General features: G+C 38.8%; 1 protein-coding gene across 1 annotated transcript; it reads right to left on the minus strand.

Moving 5' to 3' along the window:
• Positions 1–19,545: 19,545 nt before the first annotated feature.
• LOC126079881 (olfactory receptor 52L1-like) lies at positions 19,546–20,514 on the minus strand. Its single transcript, XM_049891240.1, has one exon. The coding sequence runs from the start codon at positions 20,491–20,493 to the stop codon at positions 19,546–19,548; it is 948 nt and encodes a 315-aa protein (XP_049747197.1). The 5' UTR covers positions 20,494–20,514.
• Positions 20,515–22,290: the final 1,776 nt, after the last annotated feature.

Consider the following 22,290-nt stretch of genomic DNA (forward strand, 5'->3'; position numbering starts at 1 on the left):
GATCATAACAAATTATGGATAACATCGTGAAGAATGGGAATTCCAGAACACTTAATTGTGCTCATGAAGAACCTTTACATAGATCAAAAGGCAGTTGTTTGAACAGAACAAGGGGATACTGACTGGTTTAAAGTCAGGAAAGGTGTGTGTCAGGGTTGTATTCTTTCACCATACCTATTCAGTCTGTATGGTGAGCAAATAATATGAGAAGCTGGACTATATGAAGAATGGGGCACCAGGATTGGAGGAAGGCTCATTAATAACCTGCATTATGCAGATGACACAACCTTGCTTACTGAAAGTGAAGAGAACTTGAAGCACTTACTAATGAAGATCAAAGACCTCAGCCTTCATTATGGATTGCACCTCAACATAAAGAAAACAAATATCCTCACAACTGGACCAATAAGCAACATCATGGTAAACGGAGAAAAGATTGAAGTTGTCAAGGATTTCATTTTACTTGGATCCACAATCAACAGCCATGGAAGCAGCAGTCAAGAAATCAAAAAACACATTGCATTGGGTAAATCTGCTGCAAAGGACCTCTTTAAAGTGTTGAAAAGCAAAGATGTCACCTTGAAGACTAAGGTGTGCCTGACCCAAGCCATGGTATTTTCAATTTCACCATATGCATGTGAAAGCTGGACAGTGAATAAGGAAGGCCACAGAAGAGTTGACGCCTTTGAATTGTGGTGTTGGTGAAGAATATTGAATATACCATGGACTGCCAAAAAAAAAGAACAAATCTGTCTTGGAAGGAGTGCGACCAGAATGCTCCTTAGAGGCAAGGATGGTGAGGCTGCGTCTTACATATTTTGGACATGTTGTCAGAAGGGATCAGTCCCTGGAGAAGGACATCATGTTTGGCAGAGTACAGGGTCAATGGAAAAGAGAAAGACCCTCAACGATGTGGATTGACACAGTGGCTGCAACAATGGGCTCAAGCATAACAATGATTGTAAGGATGGCACAGGACCGGGCAGAGTTTCATTCTGTTTGCTGTGCATAGGTTCGCTATGAGTTGGAACCGACTCGACGGCACCTAACAACAACAAAAACACAGGGTGGCTCTGAGTCAGAATAGACTTGATGGCAATGGGTTTAGGGTTTGTTTTTTTTTTTTAGTCCAATGCTATTCATAAAAACTTGAGAAATATTTCATCAGTTTATCCTTCAACTCTTTATTGACTTATTCTGGAATACTTTTTCTGGCAGAGCTTTCTAGTATTAGCATTTCAGCTTTTAGAACTTCTTTAGGTCCAACTTAGATATGTTATTCCTCCTCTCTTCACTCAAATTCCTAACAAATCAATATTTATACATAGATTTTCTCATTGAGGGCTTCTAGGTTTCCACACTCAAGTCCTTCAACTGGGTTCCATTTTTCAGCTATCCCCACACAATAGTTAAATTGCCATGGACAAGCTCCTGTTTATCTACTTTCCTTGTACATCGAGCTCCGAGAGGAAGCCAAGCAGTTAAGAAAAGTCTTCTTGTCACATAGGACACATTCTCTGCTGCCTCTGTTCAGACTACTCAAGCAGCCGTGACCAAAGAAGGACAGGGATACACATCTGGGCGGAAGAGATGGAGCCCATCTGCATTCTGGCTAATCTTGATGCCCGTGCTTCTCAGGTTCCTCTCCAGGTTTCCCTTCCCAGACTAACTTTGGGAAGATACAGAAGCATGGGGTCTGGCTCCACTGATGTTGGAGCTCTGACCAGATACCACTATAGCTGAGACTGTTCCAACCTCAGTGGCCTCTGGAACCCTCCTCTGGGGGAACCTATCCATTCCTGTTCCCCTGGGAAGGAGGTGGAAATTAGGAACAGCAAGCCCACAAGGGCCTCCTGGGATAGAAAGGCATGTGGTTCGGGAAGAGAATGGTTATGTCTTAGCCTTAGAAAAGAGCCTCTAGTGCCCAGCCCTGGGAGATGCTACATGGTCTGTGTGAACTGCAGGGAGTATTTTCCCTGAATATCAAGCACTTACATATACCCCCCTGTATTCTCATCCATATGTGCAGGTATACTCTCAGCCCCCTCCAAGGATAACAAAAACCAAAACCAAAAACCAAAAAACACTGCAATCAAGTCAATTCTGAGAATACAGTAAGTTTATTCACAAGTTCTTGTGGGCTTCAAGCACACGCTCAGTGGAGGATAGGTATAGTCCATCCATGCTGTTGAATGGATAGATGATAACTTATCAGGATTTTAACCATGACATTATTGTGACAAAAATGAAATGAAACAAAATAAAACAAAAATAAGTTCTTATTGAGATATAAAGCGTTTTGCCACAGAGGATATTCATATAAAGGTACTTTTGATCCAGTGAAACAATAAAAAAGGTGATTTGATTTGAACTTGATAGTTGTTATGGGAAATGGTTTGTTCCTTTATTTATTCATTTTCCTTTTGCTGAGAGTTGAGGTACTCACACTCCTAGCATCATGGTACACTAATATCATGACCTCTCTTAAGCTTTTTGCTAATTGTTTTATTTATTAATGTTAATAATGAAATATTTTCATTCTTTTATTTCTATCCCTCTTTCTTAATCCCTATCTCCTCCTCCTCTGTAAGCATACACTTTATTTTATTTAATACTGATCTTTCCTAATTTGCCTTTAATTATTCATCTATAGCTGTATCTATAATAAAGGGTTTTTCTCAGTGTGATTGTTTCATTTTTAGAGATGATATCTATTATAAATATCATTTTATTTTTAATATTTTACTCAACACACTCTTTAAAAAAAAAATCTACCCAAGGTACTACATGTATACAAATCTAGTTCATGTCTTGAACTCTGAGTGTGTTGCATTGTATGTACATTTTTTTACTTATGTAGGCAACACTTGAGACCATGTTTTTAGTAAAAGATATTGTGAGGAACATTCTCATTTCCAATTTTTTGTGAATCTGTCAATTTTTTTTTATGGTATAGACATAGGAGTGGAGTTGTCGAAACATAAGATGCAAACATACTTTGACAAGGATATCTCTAGAACATCTACGCATTCTAACCAGAATTGCATGAATTTTCTTGATTTCTTATATCTTCAGCTGCAAAAGATTTTATGGAAATATTTTTATGGATATAGTGGTTGAAAATATTTCTCGTTGCTTTAATTTTTTTTGATTGCCCAATAATGTTTTTAAAAAATAAACCAATCATTGTGGTTTTCATTTCTCTGAATTATTCATTTCTACTCTTTCCCATTCCTGGTCTTCTTTTACACTGATGGCTCACAGAAGCTCCTTGTCTGTCCTAGAATTAAAGCTTTTGACCATTTTTATTTTCATTTTAGATATTGCTAATATCATCTTCCAATTACTACACATTTGTCTATTTTTTAATGCCATGAATTATGTTAAAAAGAAATCTTTATTTTGATATAGGCAAGCCTATCTGCTGTTATTAGGTGCCATTGAGTTTGTTCAGACTCTTAGTGACCCTATGGACAACAGAAATAAACACTGCCCAGCCCAGCCCTATTATTACAAATATTGTTATGTTTGAGCCCATTGTTGCAGCCACTTTATCAGTCTATCTCATTGAGGGTCTTCCTCTTTTACTCTAACCCTCTACCAAGCATGATGTCCTTCCCCAGGGACTGGTCCCTCCTGATAACATGTCCAAAGTATGTGAGACAAAGTTTTGACATCCTCACTTGTAGGAAGCATTCTGGCTATACATCTTCCATGACAGACTTATTCATCCTTTTGGAAGTCCATAGTATATCTAATAATATTCCTCACCAACACCATAATTCAAAGGCATCAATTCTTCTTCAGTCCTTTTTATTCATTGACCAGCTTTCACACACACATGAGGCACTGAAAATACCATGGTTTAGGTCAGGCCCACCTTAGTCTTCAAGGTGACATCTTTGCTTTTCAACACCTTAAAGAGATCCTTTAGAGCAGATTTTCCCAATGGAATGCATCTTTTGATTTCTTGACTGCTGCTTCCATGGGTGTTGGTTGTGGATCCAAGTGAAACGAAATCCTTGACAACTTGAATCTTTTCTCCATTTATCATGATGTTCCTTATTGGTCCAGTTGTAAGTTTTTATTTTCTTTATGTTGAGGTGTAATCCATCTTCATCAGTAAGTGCTTCAAGTCCTCTTCACTTTCAGCAAGCATGGTTGTGTCATTTGCACAGTGCAGGTTGTTAATGCACCTTCCTCCAATTCTGATGCCCCATTTTTCATCCTATAACCCAGTTTCTCAGGTTATTTGCTTAGCGCTCAGATTGAATAAGTGTAGTGGAAGATACAGAGCTTTGACACACATCTTTTCTGATTTTAAGCCATGCAGTATTCCCTTGTTTTGTTTGAATGACTGCCTCTTGGTCTATTTTCAGGCTCCTCATGAGCACAATTAAGTGTTCTGGAATTCCCATTCTTCACAATGTTATCCATAATTTATTATGATCCACACAGTTGAGTCCCTTTACATAGTCAATAAAGCACAGGTAAACATCTTTCTGGTAGTCTCTGCTTCCAGCCAAGATCCATCCGACATCTGCAATGATATCCTTCATTCCATATCCGCTTCTGAATCTGGCTTGAATTTCTGGCAGTACCCTGTCAAAGTACTGCTGCAATTGCTTTTGTATGAATTGTTTACTTGTGTGTGATATTAATGATGTCGTTTGATAATTTCCACATTCTTTTGGATCACCTTTATTAAGAATGCAACAAATGTGCGTCTCTTCCAGTCAGTTGCCAGGTAACTGTCTTCCAAATTTCTTGGAATAGATGAGTGAGTGCTTCAAGCATTGCACCATTTGTTGGAATATCACAATTGGTATTGTGTCAATTCCTAGAGCTGTGTTTTTCACCAATGCCTTTGGTGCAGGTTGGACTTCTTCCTTCTGTACCATCGGTTCTTGATCATATGCTGCCTCCTGAAATGGCTGAACATTAGTCAATTCTTTTTGGTACAGTGATTCTGTGTATTCCTTCCATATTCCTGCTTCTTTCAACATTTTGCCCACAAAACCCTTCAAAATTGCAACTCAAGGCTTGAATTTTTTCTTCAGGTCTTTCAGCTTGAGAAGTGTCGAGCGTTTCTTCCCTTTTGTTATTCTAACTGCAGGTCTTTGGACATTTCATTGTAACACTTTACTTTGAGTTCTCCAGCTGCCCTTTGCAATCTTCTGTTCAGCTCTTTTACTTTATCCTTTCTTCCATTCACTTTAGCTACTCTACATTCAAGAGCAAGTTTCAGAGTCTCTTCTGATATCCGTTTTGGTCTTTTCTTTCTCTCCAAAAGATCTTTTTAATGACTTTTTACTTTCCTCTTGTATAGTGTCCTTGATGTCATTCCACAACTTGTCTGGTCTTCAGTCATTCGTGTTTAATGTGTTTAATCCACTCTTCGGATGGTGTCTAAATTCAGGTGGGATATACTCAAGGTCATACTTTGCTTCTCGAGGACTTGTTTTAATTTTGTTCAGCTTCACCTTGAACTTGCATAGGAGTAATTGGTGGTCTGTTCCACATTCGGCCCCTGCCCTTGTTCCGACTAATGAAAAGGAGCTTCTGCATCATCTCTTTCCACAGATGTAGTCGATTGGATTTCTCTGTATTCCACCCAATGAAGTCCATGTGTATAATCACTATTTGTGTTGTTGAAAAAAGATACTTGCAATAGATAAGTCATTGGCCTTTCAAAGTTCTATCATGCAATAAACAGGTATTGAATTTTATCAGTTTTTCTCCATCTTTAGAGTTAATTGTACAATTTGATGCATTAGTGCATTAATGTGGTAAATTGTATTGATAAATTATCTACTGTTAAAATTATTATTGCCTTCCTAGGACAAAAGATCAAAGTTAATAGATCAAAATATATCATTTTTTTCACTCTACTGTTGAATTCCATCTATGAATATTTTGTTAGATTTTCATATTCATAAATAAAAGTATTTTTTCAGCTGTCATCTGATTTTAGAGACAAGATTATACTAGCCTCATAAAATGAGTTGGTGCAAGTTTCCCTCTTTTTCTATTGTCTTAAAGAATATGTACAAGGTAAACATAATCTATTACTTGAAATTTTAGTAGAACTCACTTATAAACCTATAGTCTCCTGGAGCTTTGCTTTGGAAGAGGTCTGATTAATATTTTATCTTTTAAATTGTTATTACTATACTTAGGTATTCTATTACTTTCAGTTACTGATATTTTTATATGTTTACAGAAACCAAATTTCCCTTTCTTCCACATTTTCAAATCTATTACCGTAAAAATTATTTAGGTCATTATATAAATTTTATTATCTTCTTTTTTAGCAGAACCCGATAGCTGCCTATTCAACATTTATTCCCATTTCTCTATTATCCCCCTCAATTTCTTTCTCGATGGGAAAAAAAAATCTGATTAATTTCAAGTATGTATCCCCTCATGAGCTTATAGAAAAAGTTTCCTCTCAACCCAAAACATGACAAATCCAATTCTGTAGTGGAGACTGTGTGACATTTGGAATCCCCTTTCAGGTCTAGTCACTCTTTCCCCCAGGTACCACACAGCTGGCTGCTGACAGTCTCAGCCCTGTTCCTATCAAGACATAGGCCTTGGCAAAAGGAAGCTGCCTCCTCCATGATTACGCTTCTTTCCTGAGGGGACTGCCATCCAATGACTAGTTGATGAGAGAAGAAAAAGGATAGCATACATGTTTCAATTTACAAAACTTTTTAAGACCATCTAGGTTGTGTGAGTTCTTGTTTTTGTTTCATTTCCTCAAATATTTTGGGGTGAGTTTTTCCCTAGTCTTGGGTAGTTTCCTCATATGGATGTGTGGACCAGTACTCTGCTGAATACTGAGAGGACCCTCTGCAGATCTTTCACCTTCTGTCCCTGTGCAGCTCTCTCTTCTCCAATACACTGTTCTGCCAGTTTTAGCTGTTTTGGCCTTTTCTGACTTTCAACTTCTTTTTTTTAATACTGAAAGATCGTCAGGATCCATGAGAGCTCATGCTGCCTCTGATATGGCCTGGAATCTCTCTCCTGTAGGCAATGGGATCTCTATCCGGTAAGTAGGACTACCTCATTTCTTTTCCATCTCTCAGGGATCACTGTCTTTTATTCCCTGATGTTCAATGCCTTGAGAGCCATTGTCTCTATATTATGTCCAGGTTTTTTTGTTTTTGTTATTTAAAATGGGAGGGTAAATCCAGTCCCTGTTACTCCATCTTTGTCCACTTTTTATTATGCTTTAGATAAAGGTATACAGAGCAAACTAGTTTCTCATTAAAAATTAATACGCATATCGTTTTGTCACACTGATTGCCCACACCACAACATGCCAACACTCTCGCCTTCTCCACCTTGGGTTCACCATTAGCAGTTTTCCTGTCCCCTCCTGCCTTCTCATCTTGCCCCTGGGCTGGTATGCCCATTTAGTCTTGTTTAATTTTTTTATGGGCTGGTGTAATTTTTGGATGAAAGGTGAACCTCAGGAGGGACTTCATTACTGAGCTAAAAGAGTGTCATAGGGGCCATACTCTCAGTGTTTCTCCAGTCTCTTTTAAACCAGTAAGTCTGGTCTTGTGTATGTGTGTGTGTGTGTGTGTGTGTGTGAGTTAGGATTTTGTTCTACATTTTTCTCCAGCTTTGTCCTGGACCCTGTATTGTGATCCCTGTCAGTGTTACTTCATCTTAGAAAGCTAAAGTCTCTCTTGACTAAATAAACCCATGCTGAACAAGCAGCTGAAATCACTATCCAACTCTTGACTCTTCTCTGTGCAAAGGGCTTGTCTTATGGCTGCATAAAGCCTCATCTTCTCCCCACAGTCAGGAGATCTCTGTGTCACAGCTAAAGCCTTAGATTTATAGGCAAACTATTCATCATAATGAAGGGGAATGCATCTCTGAGGAAACCTAAGGTCACAGTTATTTGGGGAATCCAAAAGATGCCTAAAATATTTGGGAAAAAAATAGATTTTAGAATTAGGAAAAGGACAGTAGTGGACAGAAATGGGAAATCAAGTGGAATGTGACTAATTCAGAACCTTCCAAATTAAGAATAGCATTTAGATTTTTTTTTTTTTTATAACTTTTATTAAGCTTCAAGTGAACGTTTACAAATCCAATCAGTCTGTCACATATAAGTTTACATACATCTCACTCCCTACTCCCACTTGCTCTCCCCCTCTTGAGTCAGCCCTTTCAGTCTCTCCTTTCTTGACAATTTTGCCAGCTTCCCTCTCTCTCTATCCTCCCATCCCCCCTCCAGACAAGAGTTGCCAACACAATCTCAAGTGTCCACCTGATATAATTCGCTCACTCTTCATCAGCGTCTCTCTCCCACCCGCTGACCAGTCCGATTCATTTCTGATGAGTTGCCTTCGGGGATGGTTCCTGTCCTGTGTCAACAGAGGTCTGGGGAGCATGGCCGCCGGGATTCCTCCAGTCTCAGTCAGACCATTAAGTTTGGTCTTTTTATGAGAATTTGGGGTCTGTATCCCACTGATCTCCTGCTCCCTCAGGGGTCCTCTGCTGTGCTCCCTGTCAGGGCAGTCATCGACTAGTTCTTCTGGTCTCAGGATGATGTAGGTCTCTGGTTCATGTGGCCCTTTCTGTCTCTTGGGCTCTTAGTTGTCGTGTGGCCTTGGTGTTCTTCATTTTCCTTTGCTCCAGGTGGGTTGAGACCAATTGATGCATCTTAGATGGCCGCTTGTTAGCATTTAAGACCCCAGACGCCACATTTCAAAGTGGGATGCAGAATGATTTCATAATAGAATTATTTTGCCAATTGACTTAGAAGTCCCTGCAAACCATGTTCCCCAGACCCCCGCGCTTGCTCTGCTGAGCTTTGAAGCATTCATTTTATCCCGGAAACTTCTTTGCTTTTGGTCCAGTCCAATTGAGCTGACCTTCCATGTATTGGGTGTTGTCTTTCCCTTCACCTAAAGCAGTTCTTATCTACTGATTAATCAATAAAAAACCCTCGCCCACCCTCCCTCCCTCCCCCCCTCGTAACCACAAAAGTATGTGTTCTTCTCAGGTTTACTATTTCTCAAGATCTTATAATAGTGGTCTTATACAATATTTGTCCTTTTGCCTCTGACTAATTTCGCTCAGCATAATGCCTTCCAGGTTCCTCCATGTTATGAAATGTTTCAGAGATTCGTCACTGTTCTTTATCCATGCGTAGTATTCCATTGTGTGAATATACCACAATTTATTTACCCATTCATCCGTTGACGGACACCTTGGTTGCTTCCAACTTTTTGCTATTGTAAACAGAGCTGCAATAAACATGGGTGTGCATATATCTGTTTGTATGAAGGCTCTTGTATCTCTAGGGTATATTGCGAGGAGTGGGATTTCTGGGTTGTATGGTAGTTCTATTTCTAACTGTTTAAGATAATGCCAGATAGATTTCCAAAGTGGTTGTACCATTTTACATCCCCACCAGCAGTGTATGAGAGTTCAATCTCTCTGCAGCCTCTCCAACATTTATTATTTTGTGTTTTTTGGATTAATGCCAGCCTTGCTGGTGTGAGATGGAATCTCATTGTAGTTTTAATTTGCATTTCTCTAATGGCTAATGAACGAGAGCATTTTCTCATGTATCTGTTAGCTGCCTGAATATCTTCTTTAGTGAAATGTGTGTTCATATCCTTTGCCCACTTCTTGATTGGGTTGTTTGTCTTTTTGTGGTTGAGTTTTGACCGAATCATGTAGATTTTAGAGATCAGGCGCTGGTCGGAGATGTCATAGCTGAAAATTCTTTCCCAATCTGTAGGTGGTCTTTTTACTCTTTTGGAGAAGTCTTTAGATGAGCATAGGTGTTTGATTTTTAGGAGCTCCCAGTTATCGGGTTTCTCTTCATCATTTTTGGTAATGTTTTGTATTCTGTTTATGCCTTGTATTAGGGCTCCTATGGTTGTCCCAATTTTTTCTTCCATGATCTTTATCGTTTTAGTCTTTATGTTTAGGTCTTTGATCCACTTGGCGTTAGTTTTTGTGCATGGTGTGAGGTGTGGGTCCTGTTTCATTTTTTTGCAAATGGATATCCAGTTATGCCAGCACCATTTGTTAAAAAGGCTATCTTTTCCCCAGTTAATTGAAACTGGTCCTTTGTCAAATATCAGCTGCTTATATGTGGATGGATCTATGTCTGGGTTCTCAATTCTGTTCCATTGGCCTATGTGTCTGTTGTTGTACCAATACCAGGCTGTTTTGACTACTGTGGCTGTATAATAGGTTCTGAAGTCAGGTAAGGTGAGGCCTCCCACTTTCTTCTTCTTTTTCAGTAGTGCTTTGCTTATCCGGGGCTTCTTTCCCTTCCATATGAAATTGGTGATTTGTTTCTCTATCCCCTTGAAATATGACATTGGAATTTGGATCGGAAGTGCGTTAAATGTATAGATGGCTTTTGGTAGAATAGACATTTTTACTATGTTAAGTCTTCCTATCCATGAGCAGGGTATGTTTTTCCACTTAAGTATGTCTTTTTGAATTTCTTGTAGTAGAGCTTTGTAGTTTTCTTTGTATAGGTCTTTTACATCCTTGGTAAGATTTATTCCTAAGGATCTTATCTTCTTGGGGGCTACTGTGAATGGTATTGATTTGGTTATTTCCTCTTCGGTGTTCTTTTTGTTGATGTAGAGGAATCCAAGTGATTTTTGTATGTTTATTTTATAACCTGAGACTCTGCCAAACTCTTCTATTAGTTTCAGTAGTTTTCTGGAGGATTCCTTAGGGTTTTCTGTGTATATAATCATGTCATCTGCAAATAGTGATAAGTTTACTTCCTCATTGCCAATCCAGATACCTTTTATTTCTTTGTCTAGCCTAATTGCCCTGGCTAAGACTTCCAACACGATGTTGAATAAGAGCGGGGATAAAGGGCATCCTTGTCTGGTTCCCGTTCTCAAGGGAAATGCTTTCAGGTTCTCTCCATTTAGAGTGATATTGGCTGTTGGCTTTGCATAGATGCCCTTTATTATGTTGAGGAATTTTCCTTCAATTCCTATTTTGGTAAGAGTTTTTATCATGAATGGGTGTTGGACTTTGTCAAACGCCTTTTCTGCATCAGTTGATAAGATCATGTGGTTTTTGTCTTTTGTTTTATTTATGTGATGGATTACATTAATGGTTTTTCTGATATTAAACCAGCCTTGCATACCTGGTATAAATCCCACTTGATCAGGGTGAATTATTTTTTTGATGTGTTGTTGGATTCTATTGGCTAGAATTTTGTTCAGGATTTTTGCATCAATGTTCATCAGGGATATAGGTCTATAATTTTCTTTTTTTGTAATGTCTTTACCTAGTTTTGGTATCAGGGAGATGGTGGCTTCATAGAATGAGTTGGGTAGTATTCCATCATTTTCTATGCTTTGGAATACCTTTAGTAGTAGTGGTGTTAACTCTTCTCTGAAAGTTTGGTAGAACTCTGCAGTGAAGCCATCCGGGCCAGGGCTTTTTTTTCTTGGGAGTTTTTTGATTACCGTTTCAATCTCTTTTTTTGTTATGGGTCTATTTAGTTGTTCTACTTCTGAATGTGTTAGTTTAGGTAGGTAGTGTTTTTCCAGGAATTCATCCATTTCATCTAGGTTTTCAAATTTGTTAGAGTACAATTTTTCGTAGTAATCTGAAATGATTCTTTTAATTTCATTTGGTTCTGTTGTGATGTGGTCCTTCTCATTTCTTATTCGGGTTATTTGTTTCCTTTCCTGTATTTCTTTAGTCAGTCTAGCCAATGGTTTATCAATTTTGTTAATTTTTTCAAAGAACCAGCTTTTGGCTTTGTTAATTCTTTCAATTGTTTTTCTGTTCTCTAATTCATTTAGTTCAGCTCTAATTTTTATTATTTGTTTTCTTCTGGTGCCTGATGGATTCTTTTGTTGCTCACTTTCTATTTGTTCAAGTTGTAGGGACAGTTCTCTGATTTTGGCTCTTTCTTCTTTTTGTATGTGTGCATTTATTGATATAAATTGGCCTCTGAGCACTGCTTTTGCTGTGTCCCAGAGGTTTTGATAGGAAGTATTTTCATTCTCGTTGCTTTCTATGAATTTCCTTATTCCCTCCTTGATGTCTTCTATAACCCAGTCTTTTTTCAGGAGGGTATTGTTCATTTCCCAAGTATTTGATTTCTTTTCCCTAGTTTTTCTGTTATTGATCTCTAGTTTTATTGCCTTGTGGTCTGAGAAGATGCTTTGTAATATTTCGATGTTTTGAACTCTGCAAAGGTTTGTTTTATGACCTAAGATGTGGTCTATTCTAGAGAATGTTCCATGTGCGCTAGAAAAAAAAGTATATTTTGCAGCAGTTGGGTGGAGAGTTCTGTATAAGTCAATGAGGTCAAGTTGGTTGATTGTTGTAATTAGATCTTCCATGTCTCTGTTGAGCTTCTTACTGGATGTCCTGTCCTTCTCCGAAAGTGGTGTGTTGAAGTCTCCTACTATAATTGTGGTGGTATCTATCTTGCTTTTCAATTCTGTTAAAATTTGATTTATGTATCTTGCAGCCCTGTCATTGGGTGCATAAATATTTAATATGGTTATGTCTTCCTGATCAATTGTCCCTTTTATCATTATATAGTGTCCTTCTTTATCCTTTGTGGTGGATTTAAGTCTAAAGTCTATTTTGTCAGAAATTAATATTGCTACTCCTCTTCTTTTTTGCGTATTGTTTGCTTGATATACTTTTTTCCATCCTTTGAGTTTTAGTTTGTTTGTGTCTCTAAGTCTAAGGTGTGTCTCTTGTAGGCAGCATATAGATGGATCGTGTTTCTTTATCCAGTCTGTGACTCTCTGTCTCTTTATTGGTGCATTTAGTCCATTTACATTCAGGGTAATTATAGATAAATAAGTTTTTAGTGCTGTCATTTTGATGCCTTTCTATGTGTGTTGTTGACAATTTCATTTTTCCACATACTTTTTTGTGCTGAGGCGTTTTTCTTAGTAAATTGTGAGATCCTCATTTTTGTAGTGCTTGACTTTATGTTAGTTGAGTCGTTACGTTTTTCTTGGCTTTTATCTTGAGTTATAGAGTTGTTATACCTTTTTGTGGTTACCTTATTATTTACCCCTATTTTTCTAAGTAAAAACCTAACTTGTATTGTTCTATATCGCCTTGTATCACTCTCCATATGGCAGTTCAATGCCTCCTGTATTTAGTCCCTCTTTTTGATTATTGTGATCTTTTACCTATTGACTTCCATGATTCCCTGTTATGTGTATTTTTTTTTTAATTAATCTTAATTTGTTTGTTTTTGTGATTTCCCTATTTGAGTTGATATCAGGACGTTCTGTTTTGTGACCATGTGTTGTGCTGATATCTGATATTATTGGTTCTCTGACCAAACAATATCCTTTAGTATTTCTTGTAGCTTTGGTTTGGTTTTTGCAAATTCTCTAAACTTGTGTTTGTCTGTAAATATCTTAATTTCGCCTTCATATTTCAGAGAGAGTTTTGCTGGATATATGATCCTTGGTTGGCAGTTTTTCTCCTTCAGTGTTCTGTATATGTCGTCCCATTCCCTTCTTGCCTGCATGGTTTCTGCTGAGTAGTCAGAACATATTCTTATTGATTCTCCCTTGAAGGAAACCTTTCTTTTCTCCCTGGCTGCTTTTAAAATTTTCTGTTTATCTTTGGTTTTGGTGAGTTTGATGATAATATGTCTTGGTGTTTTTCTTTTTGGATCAATCTTAAATGGGGTTCGATGAGCATCTTGGATAGATATCCTTTCGTCTTTCATGATGTCAGGGAAGTTTTCTGTCAGTAGTTCTTCAACTATTTTCTCTGTGTTTTCTGTCCCCCCTCCCTGTTCTGGGACTTCAATCACCCGCAGGTTATCCTTCTTGATAGAGTCCCACATGATTCTTAGGGTTTCTTCATTTTTTTTAATTCTTTTATCTGATTTTTTTTCAGCTATGTTGGTGTTGATTCCCTGGTCCTCCAGATGTCCCAGTCTGCATTCTAATTGCTCAAGTCTGCTCCTCTGACTTCCTAGTGCGTTGTCTAACTCTGTAATTTTAGTGTTAATCTTTTGGATTTCTACATGTTGTCTCTCTATGGATTCTTGCAACTTATTAATTTTTCCACTATGTTCTTGAATAATCTTTTTGAGTTCTTCAACAGTTTTATCAGTGTGTTCCTTGGCTTTTTCTGCAGTTATCCTAATTTCATTTGTGATATCATTAAGCATTCTGTAAATTAGTTTTTTATATTCTGTATCTGATAATTCCAAGATTGTATCTTCATTTGGGAAAGATTTTGATTCTTTTGTTCGGGGGGTTGGAGAAGCTGTCATGGTCTGCTTCTTTAAGTGGTTTGATATGGATTGTTGTCTCCGAGCCATCCCTGGGAAACTAGTTTTTCCAGAAAATCCGCTAAAAAAATATGCAGTCAGATCCCTATCAGAGTTCTCCCTCTGGCTCAGGCTATTCAGATGTTAATGAAGCCGCCTGGGGAGGGTGGGGGAGGAAAGAGAGAGATAGGAGAGTAGCACCTCAGAATATAGCCAGAGTTGCTTGTCTTGCTTGGAATGACTATTATATCTGAGATTCCTGCGGGCGCGTCGCCTATGTGTGCTGGCTGTGTGGAGATTGCCCCCGGGGGGTCTGGCCCGCTGGAGTCACGGTCAGATCCTCCGCTTCCAGCCCCACGCCCAGCGTCATGGCTCCCCTACTGGAACGATGCCCTCTCGACTCCAAAATCAGTCACTACCTCCCGGGGACTTCTCGTCCCTCTAGCCGCGTGGCCGTGCCGCCCCCGAGAACCAGTTAGGCCTCCTCCCGGGGTTAGTTCAGGTGGGTGGAGCAGGTCCCTGTGCTTGTGCCGTGACCGAGTGTCCCAGCTGGGACGCTGTTCTCCCCGCTCCAATACCAGTCGCTGCCTCCCGGGGACTTCTCCTACAGGCTGTGTCCCACGCCGCCCGGACAACCCAGCTGGTCCCCTTCCCGGGGTTAGTTCAGGGGGGTGGAGCAACTCTCCGTGTTTATGCCGTACCTGCATCCAGTGCAAATCCCTGCGGGATGGTTCCCTGGCTTGGACGCTGCTCTTTCTGCTCCAAGACCAGTCACTGCCTCCCGGGGACTTCTCCTACCGGCTGCGTCCCACACCGCCCGTGGAACTGGCTGGTCCCGCTCCCGGGGTTAGTTCAGGGGGGTGGAGCAGCTCTCTGTGCTTGTGCCGTACCTGACTGGTACGCTGGCTCCAGGCTCTGGAAACAATTGCTGCTTCCCCGTATTAGTTCGTTCTCCGTCTCTAAATCTGTGTTTGTTGTTCAGGGTTCGTAGATTGTTATGTATGTGATCGATTCACTTGTTTTTCTGTGTCTTTGTTGTAAGAGGGATCCGAAGTAGCCTCTGCCTAGTCCGCCATCTTGGCTCCACCCCCTAGATTTGTTTTTAAAACCACCAAAACTTTCTACCTTCTGTATGAATACAACTGGATACGTACTCAGAGTTAATATGACTGTTTCAGGGAAGAACTTATGACTGTGAGCCTTTTCTCACACAGGTAAGCAAGGAGAGCAGTATGACCAGCCCTCTAGGCTAATTGTGTTTGACTCTAGGAGGCCAAATCTCTGCTCTCATCTGCAAGAGTAGAAGCTGAATATTCCTTAAGAACCAAAATCCTTAACAACCAAAGTCCTATTACACAGACTTCTCATCATACAAGCTCGAAAATGTAGTCATCTTTGACTCCTCACACTCCCCTACTGTGCGCATTCTACTGGCAATCAAATTCTGCTCGTTTTTTTCAAAGAATTTCCTGTAAAAAATTCTTTTCTAATCACTTTTTATACACTTTGGAGGTAAAGGAATCAAGCAAATCACAATCTCCGCACCTTTCACCAAGTTCTTGTAATACTTCAACTCTGTGTAATACATACCTATTTTCTAATATTTGCAATTTGCCATTCATGAAATATTTCATAGAATTAGATTGTATTTGATGAAAACAAGGAACTATCCAAACTTCTTGCTGTCGAGTCAATTGCAACTCATAATGACCCTATAGAACATGGTTGAACTGGTCCATAGGATTTCCAAGGAGCAGCTGGTGGATTCCAACTGCCAAGCTTTTGGCTAGCAGCTGAACTCTTAACCACTACACCACCACGGACTAAAACCCATTGCTGTTGAGTTGATTCAGACTTACAGCACCCTAAAGGACTGAGTAAAACTGTCCCATAGGGTTTCCAAGGAGTGGCTGGTGCATTCGAACTATAGACCTTTGGTTAGATGCCGAACACTTAACCACGGCACCGCCTGTGCTCCACCACCCAGGGACTTCTCGTGTTGTTTTTAGGTGTCTTCGAATCAGTTCCTCCTCATGGTGATCTTATATACAACAGAACAAAAAATTGCCAGGTCGTGGGCCATCCTCACAATCGTTATTCTTATGCCCATTGATGCAACCACTGTGTCAATCCATCTCATTGAGGGACTTCCTCTTTTTCACTTATCCTCTGCTTTACCAAGCACAATATCCTCCTTCGGGGACTGATCCTTCCCGATAACATGTCTAAAGAGTGTGAGACGTAGTCTTGCCACCCTTGCTTCTAAGGAGCATTCTGGTTGTATTTCTTCCAAGACAGATTTGTTTGTTCTTTTGGCAGTCCACTGTATATTCGATATTCTTCACCAACACTACAATTCAAAGTCATCAATTCTTCTTCGATTTTCCTTATTCATCATCAACATTTCCCAAGATTATGAGGTTATTGAAAAAAAGATGGATTGGGTCAGGTGCACCTCAGTCTTCAAGGTGACATCTTTGCTTTTCAACACTTTAAAGAGGTCTTTTGCAGCAGATTTGCCCAGTGCAGTGCATCGTTTAATTTCTCGACTGCTGCTTCCATGTGTATTGATTGTGGATTGAAGTAAAATGAAATATTTGACAACTTCAATCTTTTCTTCAATTATTGTGATGTTGCTTATTGGTCCATTTGAGAGGATTTTTGTTTTCTTTATGTTGAGATGTAATCCCTACTGAAGGCTGTGGTCTTTGATCTTCATCAGTAAGTGCTTCAAGTCCTCTTCATTTTCAGCAAGCTAGATTGTGTCATCTGATAACACAGGTTGTTAATGAGCCTTCCTCCAATCCTGATGCCCTTTTTTTCTTCATATAGTCCAGCTTCTGGGACTATTTGCTCGGCACACATATTGATAAGGTATGATGAAAGGATACAGCCCTGATGCATACCTTTCCTCACTTTAAACCATGCAGTATCCCCTTGTTCCGTCCAAACATCTGTCGCGACCTCTGCACAGGTTCTGATGAGCACAATTAAGTTTTCTGGAATTCCCATTCTTCACGATGTTATCCATCATTTGTTATGATCCACACAGTCAAAGGCCTTTGCATAGTCAATGAAACAGGTAAACGTCTTTCCAATTTCTCTGCTTTCAGTCAGAATCCATCTGACATAAGCAGGGATTAAAAAAAAAAAAAACTCTAAATTTCAAATGTCTTTAATTTGAAGAAGTTTGAAATTTACTCAGCAGAAGAAGTGCTGCATCACGGAACGGATCCAGAAACAGACAGACCTGAACTGTCTGATTGTAACTGTCTGGACTATAAACCAAGTTTAATCAAAACATTTGGTATCAGTTAGGCAGTGTTCTTTATTCATAATGCTATTAAGTTAAAAATCCGTAATGAAATTATACATAGAAAAATCTCATATATTTTCTAAATAATTCTTGAGTTAAAGAATAAAAATAAAATTATAAAATAAAACTTAAGTGATAATAAAACACTAAATATCAACACCTATTTAATGAATCAATGTTGTTTGTATTTATAATAAAAACTATGCACTTGAAAGCTTAGAGTATAAGAAAATATCCAACTGTAAAGTTAGAAAAAGAGAAATATAAAGACAGAAAGAATGAAATAACAGCAGGTAGAAATTAATGCATCAAAATCCAGAAGCATATTAAAGATCAATAAACTCAAAATATAGTTCTTTGAGAAAAAAACCTAACAAAATGATAAACTCTGGCAAGATTTACCAGATAAAAAGAGATAGGAGAGAACAAATAAAAATTTTAGAAATGATAAAGAGGGGATAATAATAAATGCTATAGATACTAAAATGTGATAAGTGTATGAAAAATTATTTGAAAATTTAGGTAAAATGGAACAATTACTAAAAATAAAAATATATATCATACCAAAACAGAGTACCTCTAGGGTCTAGAAAGTTGTTTTCAAATATCTCTCAGGAAAACTTACAAGTGCGTAAGGTCATGGGAATTTGTAACTCATTCATCAATGGAAACAGCTTATATCCATCCTCTGTAACCCACTCCATGTGCCAGGCAAATTAAAGATATAACACCCAGGTTCTGTAACAGAAAACTATTTATTAGGGGTAAAATTTCCAAAAAAAAAAAGAAAGCAAAGAGTGGAAACATCAGCCAGGTACTCAACCCTTCTATAAATATGGAATCTCAAGATGTTACTCTCATCACCTCAGCATTCTACCTCAAGGTAGCAAAGACTTGACATCTGAGACTGAAAAAAAGTGTTACTTTTCAGGAACACAAAAGAGTTACACCAGGTCTCAAGGGAACATTGAACAAACCAGATATAATCCGCTGATAGATACAGTCCCCTTGCAAAGTTGAATCCAGTTCCTGTTATCAGAATTGGGAATCTGACTGACATATCTTCATATTCAACACTTCAGAAACAGAAACTAATTTTCCAATTAGCATGACTTAATAAAGCAATGTTTAGTAACACTAGAATCTAGCACATTATAAAAAAAAATTACAGAGTTTATTAAATATGATAAATGCATGGTTAATTTGTTGTATTAAATTCATACTCATAAAACATACACATGTTCAATACTTGGTCTTATTCCCTCTTTACCCTAAGCAAAAATATAAATTTTTTAAATCCACACATACATTCTTTTAAAGAAATCCCCTGCAAGCATGTATTTTTTCCTCGAAAATAGATATTATTCCTAGAACCTGTTAAAGATCTTATATGACTTAACTTTTTTTTTAATAAATGAGAAACACCCATATTGCAATGAAAATTGATCTCTCACTGTGTAACTCTCTCAGGTACTTTGAGAGAGACCTGACTTCTACCCAGGAGCCCACTGATGTAGAGCTCACAGAAATAGAGTGTTTGAAGATACTCTAAGACTGAAGCCAGGCAAAATTTGTAGTTTCCATTTCCATTCCAGGCGGTTCTGCATTGTCAGTTCTGGAAAAGGGCAGGAAAGATAACACATCCAAAGCTGCCATCTATTTTTTCCATATCCAAGACCCTCTGACGCTGTGAGTGAGGAAATATTGGGGTCAGGACAAAAAAAAAGTATGGGGAAAGTATTCACATATTCAGCTAGCCAGGTACATCCCAGTAGCCTATGGAACCAGGAACCCATGGATGTTCTTTAACATGGGACTTCTAGAACTGGAAGGACTACTCACTGTGAAATGGCCTCTATCTGTATAGCTTAGACCAGCAGTGGGCTTCTGGTGGTGTTCTTGAAAGGAGCCTCAGAAGAAGATAATTAGGGTGTGTTTAGGCCTATGCTTTTATGTAGAATATCCTGAGTACCTGCTGACTGATCTGTCTAGTCTTCACCCCATAGACAAGAGGATTGAGAGCAGGTGGCACAAGGAGGTAAAGTGTGGCCAAAAGAACATGGATGTGATGAGGCACATGGTGGCCAAAGTGGTGAGTGAGGAAGGAGAATATTCTAGGGACATAGAAGACCAGAATAACGCAAACATGGGACCCACAGATGCTAAAGGCCTTAAGTCGGGCCTCGCCTCCTGATACCTTCAGAACTGCCTGGAGAATGAGAACATAGGAAATAGCAATGACCAGAAAGTCTAGTCCAACCACAAGCAGTGCCACTGCCAGCCCATAGGCTCGGTTCACTGTAGTGTCTGAGCAGGCAAGTTTCACCACAGCCATATGTTCACAGTAGGCCTGTCCTATGATAATGTCCTCACAGAAGATGAGGCAGTGCAGCAGGATGGGCAAAGAGGTGAGAAGGAGTAATCCCTGCACCAGTACTGCCACTCCAATGCACCCTATGATCTCTGGAGGCAGGATGGTGGAATGGTGCAGAGGGTGACAGATGGCTACATAGCAATCTAGAGCCATGGCCACAAGCACACCTGACTCCATGGAGGAGAACGCATGAATGAAGAACACCTGGATCAAGCATACAGTATACCCAACATCATGAGCCTGAACCAGGAGTACTGCAAGCGTTTTTGGTGCAGTGGAGGAGGCCAGGATCAGGTCAATGGTAGCAAGCATGGCCAAGAAAATGTACATGGGCTGGTGCAGAGATAGGTCAGTCCAGGTGATGAAAAGAATGGTGACGTTTCCCACCAGAGCAAGGATATAAAGGACACCTAGGGGCAAGGCTATCCAGAGCTGGCTTTCCTCCAAACCTGGTATACTTACCAGGAAAAAAGAAAGTTGAGGTAGCCTCCAGTTGGAATTGCTAAGGGCCATCATCAATGACTTAGAGAAGAGAGAAAAGAAACAAAAATCATGATTTCTCCACTCCTGATGAGTTCTCACATTGTCCAGAGCTGGATACCGTCTTGAGAAGAATGAAAACGCTTAAACTGCAACACAGAGAATAAAGATGGAAAAAAGAAAGGGACTCTCCTGTTATTAAGATAATATTTTTAAAGGGGAGACATCATATGTCTAAATTAAGATATCTCTAGTTTTATCTAGAGTTAAGAGTAAACAGATGTTCCTTTTAAACTCTACCATTCAATTACTTATATCTTAACAATGTCAACACTAAAAAATTCTCTTTATTGAAGTCTTACTATTACTAACCACAATAAATAAATGTGTTACTTTTTAAATTAGTCTCTTCACTTTCTATGACACAGCACTCTACATTTATTCTTTCTACATTCCCAGTGCCCAATCTCAGCCTTTAGTGCTTCTCCATCTGCTTGTTCTCTATTCCAGAGCTCCATCCTCTCCTCTCTTCCCCATTGTGTACGTGGTCTATGATTTAATTCATCCTTTTTCATGATTTTAACTATTTTTATACTTTCATTTCTTCCAGATCTTGTTTATAAAAAGAAGATCTTGCTGAAACACGAGTCTATCTTTTCATTTGTCATCTATACATGCCTGTACTACATACTCAACAAATTCAGAATTGAATTAACTCACCTATGAGTAAAAAAGCTGAAGAGAACATTTCAAAGGGTGGCTGGAGAAGACAAAGTAAAGTATTATCACGAAATTTGTAAAGACCTGGAATTAGAAAGCCAAGCTGAGAGAACAGGAGAAAAAATTAAAGTTGTGAGTTACAATATTTCCAGATTCAATGGGCAACATGTTGAACAAAGCAGGAAGCATCAAAAGAATATAGAAGGAATACACAGAGTCACTGTACCAGAAAGAACTGGTTGACATTCTATCAATTCAAGAGGCAGCATATGATCAAGAACTCATGGTACTGAGGATGAAGACCAAGCTACACTGAAGACACTGGTGTACAAACAAGGCTCCAGGAATGCATGGAATACCATTTGAGATATTTCAACAAACAGACGAAATGCTGGAATCACTCACTTGTCTATGCCAAGAAATTTGGAAGACAGTCATCTGGCCAACTGACAGGAAGAGATCAATATCTGTGCCCATTCCAAAAAAAGATGATGCAACAGAATGCAGAAATTACCAATCAATATAATTAATAAATAAAATTTTGTGGAAGATAATTCAATTAATAAGATGGAGAAACAATTAAACAACTTCATATGGAAGGGAAAAAGGCCCCAGATAACTAGAGCATTACTGAAAAAGAAGAACAAAGTGGGAGGCCTCACTCTACCTGATTTTAGAACTTCTTATACTGCCACTGTAGTCAAAAAAGCCTGGTACTGGTACAACAACAGATACATAGACCAATGGAACAGAATTGTTTTAATCCAGACATAAATCCATCCACATATGAGCAGCTGATATTTGACAAAAGGCCCAAATCAGTTAAATGGGGAAAAGATAGTCTTTTTAAAAAATGGTGCTGGCATAACTGGATATCCATCTGCAGAAAAAAAAAAAAAAAAAACAAGACCCATACCTCACACCATCCATAAAAACTAACTCAAAATGGATCAAAGACCTAAATATAAAATCTAAAACAATAAAGATCATGGAAGATAAAACAGGGACAATGCTAAGAGCCCTAATAGATGGCATAAACAGCATACAAAATATTACTAACAATGCAGAAGAGAAACCAGATAACTGGGAGCTCCTAAAAATCAAACACTTACG

The sequence above is a fragment of the Elephas maximus genome, chromosome 7, assembly GCF_024166365.1.
Source record: "Elephas maximus indicus isolate mEleMax1 chromosome 7, mEleMax1 primary haplotype, whole genome shotgun sequence".
Lineage (NCBI taxonomy): Eukaryota > Metazoa > Chordata > Mammalia > Proboscidea > Elephantidae > Elephas > Elephas maximus.